Genomic DNA, 17,819 nt, shown 5'->3' with positions numbered 1-17,819 from the left:
AGAGCTACTAGGAAGGAGGGCCCCAATCCATCACAACATGGCACAACACAACTCTCACAGCCCAGGACTTGCCCCAGTGTGGTGCTCAGCTGCCTCCACTCCAGCACAGCTGAATCCAGTCCTGCTGGCCAGAAACAACTTGCATAAGGGATGCCAAGGCTGCAGTGTGTCAGCAAAGTGCCCAGCCCAGCAGTGAGCAGCAAGGGGCCCTGCAGGCCCTTGGAGAAGTGCACCAGCAGAGCTTCATCCTTGCACAGAGGTGAAAAGGAGGCAGGATAAGGGCAAGCTGGGAAAGACAAACAGGCATATCGAGAAGGCTTGCAGGCTAATTATCTGTAGTCTGCTGTGTAATAGCAACCTTATGCATCCCAAGTGCCAAAATTCCTCCAATTTACCCCCAGGTGGCTCAACACAGCTATGTTCTCCTAATCAAAACACTTGGCACACATCAGGCTGAGAAAGCACATGTTGGTATCTGGGTATAAGGGGACTTAAAGCAGAGAAGACAGTTAAAATCTTTACTCACAGCAGCACAAAGTTACCCTGCACCCGACTTTCCTGCTGAGAAAAGGAGAACAAGAGTGGAAGCTGTGGAAAATGCCAGCTCTTTACCACTCAGGACACACTCCTCGCTTGGGAAACCTGCCCCAGTTTAGACCTGACACAGTTATAAAACTTTCCACACTATCTTAATGTTGTTAGCTCTGGGGAATCACAGGCCAAGGGGGACAAAAATGAGGCTAATTACCCTTTCTCAATATTCCCCATCTATGTTTAGTCTCAATAAATAGTCCTCCAGCCTTCTGGAATTATCACTTAAGGGGAAAGTAATACTCATCTGCAGAGGTTTGTAAAGAAAATTAATCCCTTTTGAGCCAAGGAATAATTTTTACGAATTTCTTTTTTGTGGACTTTTGTGCTTGAGCTGCAACATCCCAGGTGCCTTCCAGAGACAAATGAACCGCATGAGAGGCAGACCCTCCAGTCTGCAAGGTCCTGAAAATGCTGGAGTGCACAGGTTCAGCACTTTCCAGGAGGGAATTAAGTCCTCACACGAGTGAACCTCCAGACCACATCTGCCTGAACACTGCATATCTATGTATTTTATGTTGAATTACCTGGTGTAGAGCAGACAGAGCTAAAATTAGTACATCCCCATCACTTTTCTAATTTCAAAGTAAAACATTAGTTTTCCCCCTTTCAGACAAAAAAACCCAGCATTCCTCTTCAAACCAGGTGGGAGAAGTTGTTCCCTGGGAAACTCAGCCTATTCCCTGAAGCAACACAGACAAGACCAAGCTGGAATAACTGATAGTTTTGTAGGCTGACTAGAGAGGTAGAAGAAGCTGGCTGGTTTCTAGACAGAAGCTGTTGGCTGGTTTCTAAAAAGAAGCAAATGTGATGAGAGCTCTCCTGCAGTCAGGCAAGGGCCAAGCTGCCTGCCTGGTGCTGATCCTTACAGCAGGTGTGTGCTGTTATCCAAGCAGTCAGCCTAGGCTGCATCTCAAACCAATTCACCTGAAAATAAGCACAGGTGAATGGTATTTTAACATCAATAATGCATAACCTTGTAAGCCTTGAAGGAAAGGACCGATTTTCCGTCATCTCCTGTATGACAAAGGCTCCATGACAGATGTAAAGAAAACATCAGTGGATGAACAGTGCTGCCTCCTGAAATGCTGACCAAGCGGTCAAGCCCCTTTTGGACTTCTGCTTGCAGCTTCTGACAGAGTCTCCCTAAATCCACAGGGTAGTAGCACTCCAGTTATCAAGCTCCCACTGAGGCTTGCAATAGGTAGAGCATGCCAAACATGGCTCTCTGGAGAAGCTGACCTGCAGCCAGGGCACAAGCCTTCATCTCGTTGGCTGGTGCTTTATTCACCCCAGTTTTAAGCACCTCAAAGTACCAGGTCTCTTCTTGCTTCACTGGATAAGTATTCCCTTGGCCAGCTCCATTGCACTGCCTCAAAATCCCACCACACATTAGCATGTCAACCTCTGAGGCATACCTGTGCTTTAATTTGTACCTCACAAAAGGATTAAATCCACATTATGGAACACACCTCTGAGCTGTGTAATCTAGGTGAATAGATGAGCGGCTGCATGCATGAGTGTGACAGTCCCCTGACCCTGTTAACCATGACCTGCAAAAACACTGAAAGGCAGACAGACCCCTGCAACCCTCCAACTCCCCCAAAGCAGTGCAGCGCTCGTGTCATGGATGCTACTCCTGCTGAAGGACAGGATATCAGAGGTATTAAGAGCCAGGGGCTCCAAATTCACTCAGAGCTATGAACACTAGACACAAAGGTTACACAGATCATAACAGGAGCCAGCACACACTACAAAGCAGAAGCATCCCCATGGGGGAAAGGCCAAACTAAGCTTGGCTCTGTTTGTAACGTGTTAATGAGATAGTATGGCAGCAAACAGCTCTGCCTCCCCTTCAGGCTAACACAGAAACCCTCTTGATTCACCATCTCTTAGTTAAAGAAAAAATAATGCATCTTGCAAGCTGCACTTTCCAGCAGGGGAAACCCCAGGCCCAATGCCTGCAAAGCAGGCTCTGCCAGCATCTCACCAGACATCAAAAGCCCTTTTCTGAGCCTGGAGCTGTCAGGAATGAGCAGCAGCTTGGAAACAAGGGAAACAGGCCAAACAGCAAAATGCTGGGACTGGATCTGAGGCCCCTGAGATGAAGGCATGCACAGAGGAACCAAAGATCCCCTCGCTAATAGCAAAAGAGCTCCTGTGAGACCTGAATAGGTCACTAAGTATATTCTGTTTTCAGATTTTTAAAAGCCAGGACACCACCTGAGACCACTATCTAAAGAAACAGTATCTTCTGGGTGTGGAAACAGTATCCTTTCTAGGGAGGTATGATTTTTATGGAAGTGTTTCCACACTGACTTACACAGAACACAGGAAGAACACATATGGAAGAATCTGAACACGAGACAATGCAGTTTCTCACCCAGTTCCCAAAGCCAATGCAGCCAGACACCCCAGGTTTGAAAGGCCTAGAAATGCCCAAGTTAATCTGGAGGTCAATCCATCATTTTGGTCATACTTTGAGACTCCTCCTACCTCTGGAGACACCAGCTGAGCCTTCATTTTCATCACACCAATTACCAGCAAAACCACACAAATGAAACCAGCATACATAAATTATTTCCTTGAAAGCAGCAAGCCACATTAGAAGCCAAAGATGACTTTTTTGCCCAAAGGTGGGCATCTGCTCAGTCACTTTGGGAGTCTCTAAAGCACGTTGGGCTATTATGCAACACTTTGCAAGTCACAGCCCCTCTGAGCAGAAGCCTCATCTGCACATCTACTAATGAAAAAACCCTGACTAGATGCTGTTCATTACCCATTCCCCTTCTCCAAGCACATTAAGCAAACCATAACACGATTTATTTTAGAAGCAAGTGTTCTGGCTTAGAGTCCTGGCTAGGTTTAATGTTTATGAAGTTACAATTTCTGCAGCTGCCTCTGAGAAAGGCAAATGGCTCACAAGTGAATGAACACACAGCACAGCTCCTGCTCAGGCTTACTGACCTCATCTCTGGGCCACCATCGTGCCCATCAGCATGGTACAATGTTAGTGCTCTCCAGGGAAATTCTGAAGCGTCAGGGAATGGATGCACACAGAGGAAAGGTTATCAAAATGGGCCCCTGAGACCCTGTCATTCTTGAAAGGTAACATACTTTCACTTATTGGCTTCCAAAAAAAAAAAAAAAGAAAAAGGAAAAAAAAAAAAAAAGAAGAAGAAAAAAATCAATAGTTGTTTTTTAAATTGAAAAAAGCCAATATAAAGTGTGGATAGCTGAGGCATGCTTTGACCTCTAAGAAAAACAACAGCATAAGGGCAGAAACAGGCTGCTGCCTACACTCCATTATGCCAAGATCAGCATTTTGGTGCTTGGCGGTAGGAAAGAAACCATCCACTTTTTAGTCTGCCACCTCTAAACAGTGGTCACATTCATATTCCATGTAATTCTGGACAGTTGAATTTGTCTTATGGTTCCACAGCATCATCCCCATGCTTATACTGTTCAGACTAAGTTTCTGGGAAAATCTTAAAAGCCAAGGCTTTTGCACTGTGCAAGCCTCCTTCAGAAAGTGGTATGTCACCAGAAAGCAGCGAGAACGCATTTCTCTAGAACACCTTAGCCAAGGAGGACAGAGGATAAAACCCTACTGACATCTGGCACCACCAGTCACCAACACAAAAGAGAAGTCCTCAAGAAGTGACTTTTCAAAGGGCCACTGAAATTCATTTGTCTTACTTTTTCTAACAATTCTTTGCTACTGCAATCAAAGCCATTGCAAAAAGCACATCAAAATATGAATGGTTTCTTCCTCTGCTCCTATTAGTTCAATTTATTGTCTTCCATATCTAGCCTGACAACACCCAACCGCCTCATCTGGTGGAAGATGTGTAGCACTTGCTATCCACCTGGAAAAAAAGGCAGGGCTTTCCAAAGATCAGGATTCAAGATACACATTCTGGTAATGCTTACCTGCCTTCTCTCTCACAGGTATAAGCAATACAGCAAAAGCTTTTTCAAAAAAGCAGATATGGAAGACATCAAGCACATCAACCTTGATCTGATGTGCACCACACCACCTACATCAAGAGATCATCAAAAACATGAAAAGATGCCCACCCAAACTCCTGATCTTTCTCCTGGTTTTAAAAGCTACTGTGCTTCACTCAGCATTGCTCAAAACCCCAGGAGCACAAAACAAATGACCAAGATTCACACCCAGCAAGAAGTGTGAGCATGCTGCCAACCCCTTTGCATTGATTCATCCACTGAGATCCCTGAAAAGCACCGCAAAGTAAGGAAAGGGTTAATGGTGTCACATGCTCTCTCACCGCTCGTTAGCCTGACAGGTCTGACTGGGCCATGCTGAGACCACAAAGCAAGAACACAGATGGACAATTACACATTTTAAAAATTACCCTCTGTGCCAGCTCTAAATCTTGAGGCTTGTGGGAGTCAATTCCCTGCTGTTTTTACCCATTGCCCTTGAAATATATCATCAGCACCAGGATTTTCCTTCCACTCTTCTTGCCTTCCACAAAAAAGAAGTAGCTGCTATTGTTCAGACAGCTACCTTAACTGTCTTCAAAGCAAAGCAACAAAACAGGTGACAGTCTCCAAACTTCTTGGCTAACACATCCTTTGTTTGCCAATTTTGTCACACTTGGTTGGTCTTGGTAGTCATGTAAGGAACAGAGAGGACATCACAGCCACCAATAAGGAATCAGTCTGAGCAAGGACTGTGGAAAGCTCAGGCTGTTCTCAGGTGTCTGATCTGTTTCTCCTGCAGCACTTTCCACCTGCTATCTGCTACAAAGGGTCTGGGGATCGAGCGCTTGAAGCTCCGGAAGAGGACAGCAGATCCAGAGTTAAAACAGTGAGCTGTCCAGGACATAGCTGGCCATCCAACAAGTACACAGGTGAGCTAAAATTAGTAACAGAAAAATCAATATTTCAGTAAGGAGAGGCACCATAAAGAAATCCCAAAGCAGCAGTACTGTACAGCTGCAGAGGACTGAATTACAACCTCACCTCCACTGTGAGGTCAGCACTTTTTGCTGCAAAGGAATAAATCAGTCCTTCACCAGCTCTGCACAACTCTACTGAGAAGCTCACCAAGGTGAAGAGCTCAGCAGCCTGGATGACCTCAGACTGGGCTCAGGCCTCACCATCTCACCCAATCAGGCCTAAGTTAAACCTCAGTGACTTCACAGGACACCAAAAAAGGACACTCCATCCACGGTCTGTAGCCTGCACAATTCCCACTGTCAATGGCATTCCTGACAAGAACCTGCTCTCAGACACCTCCCCTCACCTTTGCTTCTTCTGCTCAAAAAGTCATGAACTTCACCACTAAACTCCTCAACTTAAGGTCCAGCTTAAGGTCCTTGAATTTCAAATTAAAAACAATCTCCTCTAAATAATCTTTCTTGAATCCTTGATGTAGGCCGAAAACCTGTGAAGCAGCAACACAGAATGAGCAATGAGGTTTTGTCCAGGCACATCCTAGATGATAACCACTTACAAACAGTAACAGATGAAAATCAGGCTCTTTTTCAACCCATACTTCAACTGTGGCAGATGAAGTATCAAATTCAGCCAATACAAACTTCAGTGATTACTACAGTAATTTAAGCTTATAACTATTTGGTTATAAGTCAGATACCTTAGGTACTTCTTTGCCACTTTTAAGATGCAATAACTGCACTGTGAACCATCATGTTCCCTAACCCAGAACACAAGCTGCCACTCAACTCTGCTCAGCACATGTACCAGCATACCTTGTTTCCTCAGAGCACAGCGGTCACACAAGTAAAAGCAGTCCTACAGCAGCAACCCAGGGGCTATTCTAAGTCACAAATGTGGTCTCCTGCACAAGTCAACGACAGGCAGACCTTATGCAGAGACGGGAGCTCATGTCTCACGCAGAATAGCTCAACACACTGTTTTGACATGAGTTTGTCCACCTCTTTCTACAGAACTATATAAACTTTAAGTATTCCTTATATCCAGCAGCAAGTCACACACTCAGCGTGACACTCTGCTTGTTTGGCACTGGCCCTTCCTATTTTGATTTGGCCCATGCAATGCACCAGCTCAGTGTGGACCCCACCTATCCTTGTGAGAAAGTAAAAGGAGCTGTGACAGGAACACCTTGCTAGAGTTCAGGAAAAGAGCAGGGCTCTCCCCATTGAAGGATGGAGAGTGGAGCCCTACTACAGCTTTGCTTTGGCTGCTTGGTTCATGCACATGGGGAAGCAACCGAGTCACTGAAGAAGCACACGCCACAGCTCTGCCAGCACAATACAGCATCATCAGTACAGCACAGCAACTCTGCAGTACCAGGAAAGCACTCCCACCACAAGAATAACCTGTGTAGAGCTCTGGCTTTAAACCACATGAACAAACCACGTGCAAGAAATAAAAAAGCTGCTAGTCTCCACTCCCTTGCTTGGAATCTGTAGTGTATGAATGAAGCAGGGTGCAAAACACAGGCCTCCCATTCCTGAAAGGCACCCAAGCCATTATTTCTTTTAACTTAGTTTTGCCTTCCACAAGCCAAATTAAGGTACAGAATGTGTTTCAGAGTAAAATCCGTTCTTAACAGCAATCAGTAACCTGACTCTGCTCTTCCCTCATGCACTGTCTCACTGACACCATGGGGCTGGACCAGCTCCATGTATGTGAGCTGCACTCTGCTGCAGTCCCAGCTGGACACAAAGTTCACTTTCATGGAAAGAGCACAGAAGAACCATTTTGATGCACTGAGCACAACAGAGATTTAAAGAAAGCCAAGGACTGAATCCTTTTGGAGCGCCAAAGAGAAAACAAGCAATTACAAATTGCAAGAGTTAAACTGGGGCACTAGGGATGCAATTCCCTATTAATGCAAACACATGTCCTGCACTGTGAGGCAAGTTCATAAACCAGAGGCTTCAAAGGAGCTTCAATCTCTTCTGCCAGAGAGAAATGGCTTGAACTTCCATTTAGACACTAAACTGCCTTTGCAAATTGCTCTTGCTGCCCACAATTACAGCCATTTGGGTGACAGTCACCTGCTGCTCCTAATCTATTTAACATGAGGGAGGCAGAAAAAGCAGACAAAAAAGTCCCAACTGGAGAGCACTGCAATCAGTTTAAGATTGTTTCTAGTTCCAGGATTTGACAGCTTTAGTTCTACAAAGCAAAATTATATAATATATTTTCAAAAATTAAAAGCCACTAAATTAAAATCTTCATTTGGTAATTGTTAATTCTTAACATTCTGAAGCAAAGTTCACCATCAGCAACGGATACAAGCATGGACTCATCAAAACAGACATTAAGTGCAGCAAAAACCTACAGGGGAGTTGACAACACAAAACCCCTTTACTATTGCAGTATAGCCCTGTAGCTGGAGATCACTTTCAAGCCACTTCTGTTACTCCAATCAGGCCAGAAAAATCATATCATCTTCTTACAGGAGAAAATAAATTGTTCTGCAACAGAGATCAGGGCTAAATGATCATCTGTTAGGAGCTTCAGTGAGCAGACTGCGAAAATTGTGCCCTGAATCTTTCACTGCTTAAACACTGATCTAAATTCTTCTCAAGCTTTCAAAAGAGCAACACTCAACAGTAGCCTCAAACCATTTAGAAAGGCAAGCAACAGAGACAGCTCTCATTTCAGTTCCTTCAGTCCAGAAATGCGCGCACACACAACTACCGTGTGGTGGCCTTTCATAAGCAACGATTTGCCAGCTGCTTCCCCAGGCAAGGAAGTCAGTGTTTGGTATTCAGAGCATTTGCAGACGTTGGGGTGGTGCAAAGACAACCTCCTGCTATTTTGAAGAAAGAGCAGCCCTCTGGGCCTCACCTACTGCCATTAGGGGAAAGTACCAGCAGCTGTGAGTAGCAAGTACACCTTGTACCCTACCCATAGCTAACAGTGTAACCCATTTAAAGATGCAGGATGTAGCAACATGAAAGAATCAACCTAGCATATCACAAAAATCAAGGGAGCAAAAAAATTGAAGGATTTTTTTGTTATCAAAGAGCTCAAGAACATAACTTCACTGTAACTCTGGTACCAGCAGAAAACAGTGCTCCAGACCTCGCTGCAAACCTTCTGCTGGTTCTGTAACCAACTGATACAATAACTGCTGTAAACAAAACATGCAGTAGCCTCAGTGTTTGCAGAATTATAGTCTCATTGTCACCCGGGCTCCAGCTATTGCCTATTTCATCAAAAATTGGTGGAAATTTCTAACGATTCCTCTGCAGTTTCCCAAAGGAAACAGTAAGCTCTGAACAGTACAAAGGACACCAGAAAAGCGACTGGTGCAGGAAAATATATTTTTCTTAGTTCTTAAGAAACTACAGATAGGACACTGGTGTCAAAAGCATAAAATTAGCCTCTTAAAAGCCCTGAACAACTTCTGCTCACATAAGGCAACCAATGTTTCAAAGGACAGAGAATGAAGTGAATGAAGTTCATCAGTGAACGAGGGGCATCGCTATGGTCTGGCTTGCCCAGGGAAGCAGCACAGTCCCTACTATGGCTCACAGCTCTCCTCAGATTTTTCAAACAGCTCAGGCAGCAGCGCTAACGCGAAAAGCAAGAGCAGCAGAAGCCCCAGCTCTGCCTCCGCCTCCAGATTCAGGCAGGGCCAGTGTTACTGCTGGGAACTGCTGCCCTCTGCTGTCACACGAAACAGGCCAAGTTAGTACGGCAAAACCAGGTTTACTGCTACATATAAATAAAATCCTCCATGAAAAGAACCAGCAGTTTACAGGGCAGTCAGACTTCAGGTGGGTTCCCCTAGGCCCCTCAGTTCTGGTGTTACGCATTTGTAAAACACCCAGCACTTCCTGCAACACAGTCTGAGAGGCGTCTTGTTAGGCAAACTCAGCCTAAAGCACAGTTTTACCCAGCCCATCCCCTTTGCTGCAGCTGTTTCAGAGGCAAAAGCACTCAGCTGCTAGTCTGCCCAGCAAAACACCTCTTACTGTCTGCAGATCTTTGTCATGGATTGTGAACATCACCAGGGAAAGTGCCAGCCAATATCCTGCCCACAGTACAGAACCTGGACTAGGCTGAAGGAATAAAAGGTGTTACCCTCATCCCTCTGGGACCAGATGTGCTTCCTTCCTTGTCTCAACCTTCCCAGTGACAGTGCCACCAGGGAGCTCTGCCAACCATTATAAACACTGGCCAGATGGTGAAGCCTAAGTGAATTTGAGTTACATTTATGAATGCTTTGAAGTTGACTAAAGACTGAGGTCTGTATATAAGGGTACTCTGCAGCTCTCATGCAGGAAAATCTTGGCTTCATTTTCCCTGAGATCTGTATGTGCTCACAATGAAAGAAAAAAAACAGTGTAAAGGAAAGAGAAGACCGCTGTGCTTCAGAGCCCAGCTCCAGCCTGCCCCCAGCACCCAGTTTGCACTGGGCCCACAATGGACATATCACATTTGCCAACTTACTTGATTTCCTCACCAGCAAAATCGAACGTTTTGGTGATTGTCACTTTTCCTGAATCTTTTGGCTTCTCCTGAGGCTTATTTCCACTGTTCTCTTCTTCAGCCTACAAAATACATGGAGGAGAAAGCAAAATAATGCATTTGTGGAGCCAAGCCAAATTATTCCAAGGGGCCAAGGGCCCAACACAGACCTTGGGTAGCACTGCAATTTAGACAGGTGGTCAAAGCAAGTCACCCACTGACAAGATAAAGGAAATAAATAAATTTCATTCCACCAGAATGAAATTCCCCATTTTGGTTCCAGGCTGTCATTGAAGCTCTAGGATCAAAACAAACTAAAACAAGAACTAAAATTGTAATAAATGTAGGAAGGTACAAGAATACATTGCAGTGGCTCAGAAAGCAAGCGAAAGCTTGGAGATTTGGTTCTCTCAAACTAAGTACCACCAAGCAGGAAAGCTGCCAAGGTGAATTCCACTAAAGTATGTTTATTTTTACTCAAGAAGAGAGAACAACAAAACTCATCAGCACAAAAAGCAATGCTGATCTCCCTACTTGTCAATAACACCTCTTTCATTTGAGAAGGAAAAATCTTTATTAAGCAATTTGTCAACAATGCCTCTTAATTTACTCAGTCACAGCTACAGCAGCTAAAAGGATACATAAAAAACCTCAGACATTTTAAGCTACCAAAACAAAACCCAAATTCTTGCTCTAAATCAGCCACACACCACAGAGATCTTCAAGCAGGCAATGCAAGCCCAAGAAGTTCACAAAGAGAACAGAGGAACTGCATGTCTTCATGAAATACTCCAGGCTATGGAGGAACTTTCAAAGACATCTCACATTTTAACAACCTGACCATAAAAGTAGATCTGCTCAGAAGAAAATGTTCACTTCTCTTCTTCCCTCTGACTCTACAAGTAACCACCCCAGCTGCTCAGTCAGTAATAAGGATGAGATGAAAGGATTCTCCTTCCAAACGTTGCAATCAAATATTACAAAACTGTACTTGCTCCACAACCTTCCAACAGTCACAGAAAGAAGCTTCATACAGTCAGAACTGTACTCACCAGGCAGACTCCAGTATTCTGTTACTGAACATATATTTTGGCTGACCATTTTAAAAAACCCAAACTGATAATTCTAGCAACAGAGGCTCAGTTGTGGTGCATTCTTCCCTTCTACCACCTAAAGCATGAAAGGTCTTGACAGGGAAACACATGCACTTGATTTTACCGAGAATACTTTTAAACAGCTACCACACATAGAATTCTCTCTCCAGAAAAGCCTCTGCACGCTGATAGCACCTTACTGGAGCTTACAAAAGACACAAGAAAGCCAGATTCAATCTTGCTACAAACAGGCAACATGCAGCACCTTCTAGACTCCCTCCTTGAGGATGGAGGCACAGAGATGCCAGCACAAGCCCCTCTCATTTCCCCATTCACACACACACACACACACAGAGCCTTCCTCCGCCCCTTTTTTTTTTTTTTTTCTTTTCTTTAAAGCATCAGGAAAAGCACAAGCCTCAGGGAGAGCTGTGCCCACAGGCACAACTCAGACCAAAGCTCATAATTCCTGTGTCAAAAGAGGAATCCAGGACCAGGAAGGGAAGCAAACAGGGCTGTGTAGGACACTCCAAGATGCTGACAAACAGCTCCAAAAGCAGCACCACCTCCACATTTGGAAGGGAACCAACACCTCGGTCTGGCCCATCAGGGGATGCCAGTCTTACATGGCAGAGGGGGCAGGGGCAACCCCAGCCTCTTCCCAGCTCTGTCCAACAACCAGATACCAGCCAGAACCAAGGATGCATACTCTGAACCATCAGGCCCTTCCCACACTCCCAGGATGCAGGCCCAGGCCCCTTTTACCTTCTTGATTTGTGTCACTTGTGTGGCAGCAGCTGCTTTGGGTTTCTGTCCTACATCACTGAGGAAACTGGCCCAAAGAGCATCCTCTTTCTTTTTTTCTTCTTCTTCTCTGCTTCTTTCTACATGCTCTACATTATCCACTTCCTCCTCTTTCTGCTCCTCCCCGTTCTGCTGGGCCTTTTCTTCCTCTTTCTCATCTGGCTCTAGCAAGAGACCGCCTTTCCTTCTTTTCCTGAAAGCAGATGCCAAAAAAGAAGAAAGAATGTATATGGAGCTGCTGCAATACTATTCCAGAGCTGAACTGTAAGCTTGGGTGAACCAACATGGTATTTCATATTTTTACTAAGACATCCAATCTGGGAGGTTCTCTCTTAACCTTGGGAGTGTATATATTTTATCAAAAGGTGATGCTACTCAGAAGATACATCGAGACTGATGCAGGCAGTGCCCTTGAAGTGAACTGGCCCATTTGCATGCATTTCTGTGAGTCTCTAATGTGCTGAAACACTGGCACAGGTTGGCCAGGGAGGCTGTGGCCGCCCCATTCCTGGAAGTGTAAAAGGCCAGGCCGGATGGAGCTTTGAGTGACCTGATCTAGTGGGAGGTGTCCCTGCCCAAGGCAGGAGGGTGAAACAAGGTGGTCTTTAAGGTCCCTTCCAACCCAAACTACTCCAGGGTCCTGTGGTTCTGGGATAATGCAGGAACCAAGAGGGGAGGAGAACCTGGCCTAAAGAGAAACCAAACTCAATTAAAGTACGTATATATTTATATCAACGTGAGAAACTCCGTACGTGTGTGCTTTGCACTGAAAAAGGTTAATATAAACAACTCCTGCTGAGGAGGATGTCTGTCGAGGCCGAGGTTCTCTGCTCCTGCCACTAAACCGGAGCGCAGAGCAGAGTTTCCCGTTCCCCCGCCCTGCAGCGTCCCAGCGGCGGCACCGGGCCGGGTCACCGCGGCCGTACCTGCTGGCGGGGCGGCGGGGGCTCCTCCTGCCGCGGGGCGGCCGCGGGCTGTCCGCCGGCTCCTCCTCCCGCACCAGCTCGCTCTCATCATCCTCGCTGTACTCCGCACCTGCAAGCATATACAGTGAGCGCCGGGACCGCCGGGACCGTCGGCTCCCGCCCGCCGCCACTCACCGGAGGGCACATAGTCGTCGTCCTCGGCCGAGGAGTACTGCTCCTGCTCCGACTCGGACGCCGACATGGTGCGGCCCCGGCCCCGCCGCCTCACGGCGCCTCCCGCCCGCCGCCGCCCAGAGCGCCGCTGCCGCCCGCCGGCGCCCCCTGGCGGACAGGAAGAACAGCCGCGCCTCCGAGGCGGCGCCGCGCACGGGGAGCAGCGACAAGAGTCCGCCAGCGGGCCAGAGCGTCCCGCCAGCCCCGCTGGGAGCTCCCCGCGTTCCTTGCGGCCCACAGCCGTTCCCATGGCAGCGCGGGGCCGGGGCGGGGCCCGGCTGCCCAGAGGCCAGTGGTTATTGGTAATGAGCCCTGTCTGTCACCTTACAACGTTTCCCATTGGCGGCGGCGGGCGGAAAGGGACGGGCGGAAGAGGCGGTGGCGGATGCGGGGATGGAGGGCAGCGAAGCGGGCGGCGGTGGCGGGGGGCTCCTGCAGCAGATCCTCAGCCTTCGCCTCGTACCTCGCGTAGGCAATGGCACCACCACCTACTCCAGCCCGCTCTCCACCTTCCCAGGTACCTTCCTACTCGACGCGGGGCCCGCCCGCCGGGGCCGCCGGAGGCCCGCGGGCCCCGGGCCGCCCTCACAGCCCTTCTCTCCGCAGAGATGTGGTACGGCGTCTTCCTGTGGGCACTCGTCTCCTCCCTTGCCTTCCACGTCCCGGCCGCGTTGCTTGCCCTCTTCACGCTCCGGCACCACAAGTACGGCAGGTTCATGTCCGTGAGCGTCCTGCTGATGGGCATCGTGGGACCCATCACCGCCGGCACCCTCACAAGTACGGCAAGTGCCGGCAGTATCGGCCGCGGGGCTCTGTGGTGATCAGAGATTGCCTTCGGGAGCGCGTGGAATAGCGGTGCTCCCCGGGATGGAGGTTAACGTTCTGGCTTTATTTCTCCCTCGCCCCACGTTGTCGAGCCCTGCATCACGCATCCCAAACGTGCCCACCGGCTGCAGAGCCAAGGGGGCTTTCACGTTTCTGAGCACCTGGAGGAAAATCTCTCAGAGGTTTAGTGTCAGTGCCCAGAACTGGGTAACGTTTGCGGGCTGTGGGTGGGGGAATCTTGTGACAAGGGCGTGTCCCAAACCACCCCACCCCCCACACCTGCTGGAGGCCTCAGCAGCAGTTCAGCCATCACCACCAGCACGCTCTGGTTACTGGCTGAGGTTTGTGAGACATCCCCAGCCCAGCGTTCTTGCCTGCCGCTGTGCAGGGGGAGGTTCAGACCCCGCTGTTCTCTGCCCCAGCCTCCCATTCTGAGGCTTCCCCTTCGTCCCTGTGGCAGAGCAGCTGTCTCACGTTCACATCTCGGCTTTTCCCCCTCTCCATAGGTGCTGCCATTGCTGGAGTTTACAGAGCTGCAGGGAAAAAAATGATTCCCTTTGAGGCCCTCATTTTTGGCGTGGGCCAGACGTTCTGTGTGGTGGTGGTTTCCTTCCTGCGCATCCTGGCTACTCTGTAGCTCCTCTGGAGAGGCTGGAGAACACAAACCAGATGGGGAGCAAAGGACCTGCTGCCTCAGAACAAATCACGGGGAGCACAGCTCCAGCCTTGTGCTTCTTCCACTGATTTAAGGAGTTGAGAGGGCTTGCTCCTGCCTCCAGCCTGGATTGAAAGTTAAAAATTGTGAATTTTGTTACTTTTTGGTAACATCAAGTGCCAAGTGAAACTCTCTTTCTCTGGAGGGTAGGAAATGGCTACCAGGGGAGGAGACCCGGGTACCTTTCACCAGTGGTGAGTTGCGACACCAGCTGTGCTGGGTAGGAAGAGGACCAGAGTGACTTGTGTCCTCAGAGCACACTCGCCGCTTTGTTGCTTGGTTTTGAGTGAACTTGAAGCTCTTTTAATGTCATTTTTTTTAAATTAAAAAATTAATTTGTTTTCTTCCTGGCCCAAACTTCTTAATACCACGTCATAGCCGTAGTGGATTTGGGAGCAGCAAAAGGAAAACTCATTTTAGGTGGCTGAGAGTGCAGATTTGTGTCTGGGACACAGAGGAAAATGCTGCACAGGGGAAATGACTGGTATAAAAAAGATTTTATTAATTTTGTTACAGCGAAGCTCTTCTGGCCCTGTGAACGTTCTGCCCAGAGGCAAAGCACAGTGGAATGGGCACTCCATAAATCCCAGGTGTGCATGTGGGCGTGCACAGCTTCTCCTCAGGCTTTGGAGGAGACTTGTGTTTTCAAATGACCCTGTTCTCCTTTGACTTGCTGATGCTGTTGATGTTGGTGTAGGGTGTCTGCACTGATCTGGAGGTGGCACTGGCCAGCTTGGATGAAATCCCTCGTGCTGCTGCTGAGAGCTGCATGGCCAGGCTGGGCTGTCACCTGGTGCTGGGAGTGTGCTGTGTTTTCAGACCAGCCAACAGTGTGCCAGGGCTTGAGAGAGCTGTAAGGCTCCTGGCAGGAGCCTGGGTGGTTCCTGTGTTCATGTGAACACAGCCCCAGATCAACCCGTCTCCACAGGCTGTACTGTCTCCTCATGAATTGTTTTAGTTTGTTTTGGTTTTAAGTGACTTGTAACTAATTGGTAGCTCTGCACTTTTGCCCGGAGTTGTGCCACATGTCTGGGGCACTTGAGCAACTTACAGGGTGCTTCCTGGGGCTTGGTTCTTTGGGGAAGCTGAGGCTGAATTCCAGGGATGTGGCTGGGCAGTGTAGCCACCCCTAGGGGTTTGCTGTGGTCTGTGTTTGTACCCAGCTCACACGATATGGGCTGCAGAGGGGAAAACACTGGCTGTGTCCAGACACTGTCTGTGTCCCCTCCTTGCAGGGGACAGTTCCCATCTGTGTGTTCATTGAATTCCCCTGGTTTCCAAATCAGTTCCTTTTGTACCTGCAGCATTTCCTAGGGCCATTTATCCACCGTGAGCCCATGTCCTCAGTGCTGAAATGGCTGGACATGGCACTTAGTGCCGTGGTCTGCATGACGAGGTGGTGACCAGTCAAAGGTTGGACTTGATCTCAGAGGGCATTTCTAAACTAAATTGATTCTGTGATCCTTCAACAGGGCAGTGTGGTTATCATGCAAAAGGGTTTCTCTGTGCACGGACTTCTTAGGAGTGGTCTCTCGATGGTGAGAGGTGTTTTGCAGGTGCTACTTACTGAGATTGCTCTAAATTTTAGCCTATGTTAATTCAGGAAATATAGATGCTCACTTTAGGAAATAATTTAATATGAATCCTTCTCCTTAGGGGGGTAAGGTCCAAGTGGTGTAACATATACTAAACTCTGGATCTATGGAGAGCCCTGTGTGCTGTGCTGCTTGTAGAGAGCCAGTTTTCCTGCCAGGGCAGAAACAATGAAAAAGAAGAAATAAAATTTCTTTCTTTTCCCCCTTCGTATTTCAGCATGTGTATAGAGTACACAGTTTAATTTATAGGAACTATCCTGTGTTTTCCTGGATGGATTTTAAGTATCTCATGGAATTTGGAAAGGGTGAGTCTGACATTACCTTTCAGGTGACAGCAGAAACCAATGTCCTGAGCACCTGCTGTGCTCTCCTTTACCCTGCCCCGGTGCCTGGCACCACTCAATAGCCATTAAGCTGATTGCAACTGAGAAAGCACTTTATCCATGTGCCCCATGCTACAGCAAGAGGAGGTTTCCTTGCAGGAACAGGGCTGAGGGGTGCAGGACACAAATGGGCTGTTACAGAGCTCAGAACAACTCAAAAATTGTTCGGTAAAGTCACTCATTTCTGGGTGAACTGAAAGCCTCCCATTTTCTATCCCTTGGGATCTCCGAGAGTCTGTTTTGAGGGGGTTCTGGTTTACTTGGAGAGTTGGCAGCTTGACCCTGTTTGGAGTGTTTGGAGCTGGCAATGTCTCTCTATACGTGGATGCTGTGAAATTTTCAGGGAATTCCTGCATAAAAGGTGAACAATCAGCTGACTTGCCTTGACATATTAGCACAGGAGGCAAGTGGTTTGTGTCACCTTGGTGCTCACAGAGCATCCTCCATGCCACTGGCTGCTGCTGGCAACCTCCCTCTCCAGTAAAACTAGAGCTAAACAGAAAGGAGGAGTAGCCTTGAGTTGAACACCAGATGGCAATTGAAGCACTGATAGCAGTTTCCTCCCATCATTGGTTTGGTCTTCCCTTTCCATTCCTTTATTCCAAGTGAGGCATGTGAAGGAATCCCTTCAGTTTTCATCAGGTGTTGGTAGACTTTGCTCAGTCAAACTTGCCAAAAAATGCAAAGAGCTGGCAAAACCATCAACACTGAGGTGTCCTGGGCTCAGCAGTGCTGTGAGCCTCTGCTGGGGAGCCCAGCCAAAGTGCTGGTTAAGGAAACACCTTCTGGAGAAGCTGCCTGCCCTGGAGGAACACCCACTTATGTCGAGGCTTGTGGCCCTGCTCCCTGTGTGTGACATCCCCCCTGCTCCCACCTGGCTTCCTCTTGCTCACAGCTGCGGCTGTCACGAACAAATCTTTGTATGACTGAGAATTCTGTACATTTTATTTTTCTACTGACACTCCTAATCCTGGTGGTGATTATCAGTAAATTCTGTAACTCTTAAAGTGAATGAGTGTTGTGTGTTTCTTCTGCAGCACAACAAGGGGGCCTGGGTGTGCTTTTGCAAATGAGCTGCACTTCTGCTTTGCCTGGGGCCATCTGCACCAGAAATGTCCTGGTTCTGGTGGTAAATGTTGCCTCCATTAGGAGCTGGACCTGCAACTGCAGCCAGGCATCACAGTCTGAGGGGACATCTCACTGCTGCTCATTTGGGGACAGGCTTAGCT

At 47.9% G+C, this 17,819-nt stretch overlaps 2 protein-coding genes across 2 annotated transcripts in view; one reads left to right on the top strand and one right to left on the bottom strand.

The window, feature by feature from the left end:
• The window catches only part of CFDP1 (craniofacial development protein 1), a 62,364-nt gene extending 49,219 nt beyond the window's left edge, over window positions 1–13,145 (bottom strand). Inside the window, exons 1-4 of the mRNA XM_066194410.1 lie at window positions 13,034–13,145; window positions 12,860–12,968; window positions 11,895–12,126; window positions 10,018–10,118 (exon numbers count right to left, since the gene is read on the bottom strand). Coding sequence (XP_066050507.1) covers window positions 10,018–10,118; window positions 11,895–12,126; window positions 12,860–12,968; window positions 13,034–13,100 — 509 coding nt within the window. The 5' untranslated portion in view covers window positions 13,101–13,145. The remainder of the gene's footprint in view (window positions 1–10,017; window positions 10,119–11,894; window positions 12,127–12,859; window positions 12,969–13,033) is intronic.
• Window positions 13,146–13,465: 320 nt separating this feature from the next.
• On the top strand, window positions 13,466–17,591 carry TMEM170A (transmembrane protein 170A). Its single transcript, XM_066194651.1, has 3 exons — window positions 13,466–13,589; window positions 13,679–13,849; window positions 14,404–17,591. Exons 1-3 carry the CDS (start codon window positions 13,466–13,468, stop codon window positions 14,532–14,534), a joined length of 426 nt encoding a protein of 141 aa, XP_066050748.1. The 3' UTR covers window positions 14,535–17,591.
• Window positions 17,592–17,819: the final 228 nt, after the last annotated feature.

This window comes from Chamaea fasciata, unplaced genomic scaffold (assembly GCF_029207755.1).
Source record: "Chamaea fasciata isolate MVZ Bird 193981 ecotype frontalis unplaced genomic scaffold, bChaFas1.0.hap1 SCAF_12, whole genome shotgun sequence".
Taxonomy (NCBI): domain Eukaryota; kingdom Metazoa; phylum Chordata; class Aves; order Passeriformes; family Sylviidae; genus Chamaea; species Chamaea fasciata.
Note: the sequence above shows the minus strand (reverse complement) of the source record. Positions and strands in the feature narration are given on the sequence as shown.

Coding starts and splice junctions, on each gene's coding strand:
- TMEM170A (XM_066194651.1), top strand. CDS start 13,466: ATGGAGGGCAGCGAAGCGGGCGGCGGTGGCGGGGGGCTCCTGCAGCAG. Junction 13,590..13,678: donor CCCGCTCTCCACCTTCCCAG/GTACCTTCCTAC, acceptor TTCTCTCCGCAG/AGATGTGGTACGGCGTCTTC. Junction 13,850..14,403: donor CACCGCCGGCACCCTCACAA/GTACGGCAAGTG, acceptor CCCTCTCCATAG/GTGCTGCCATTGCTGGAGTT.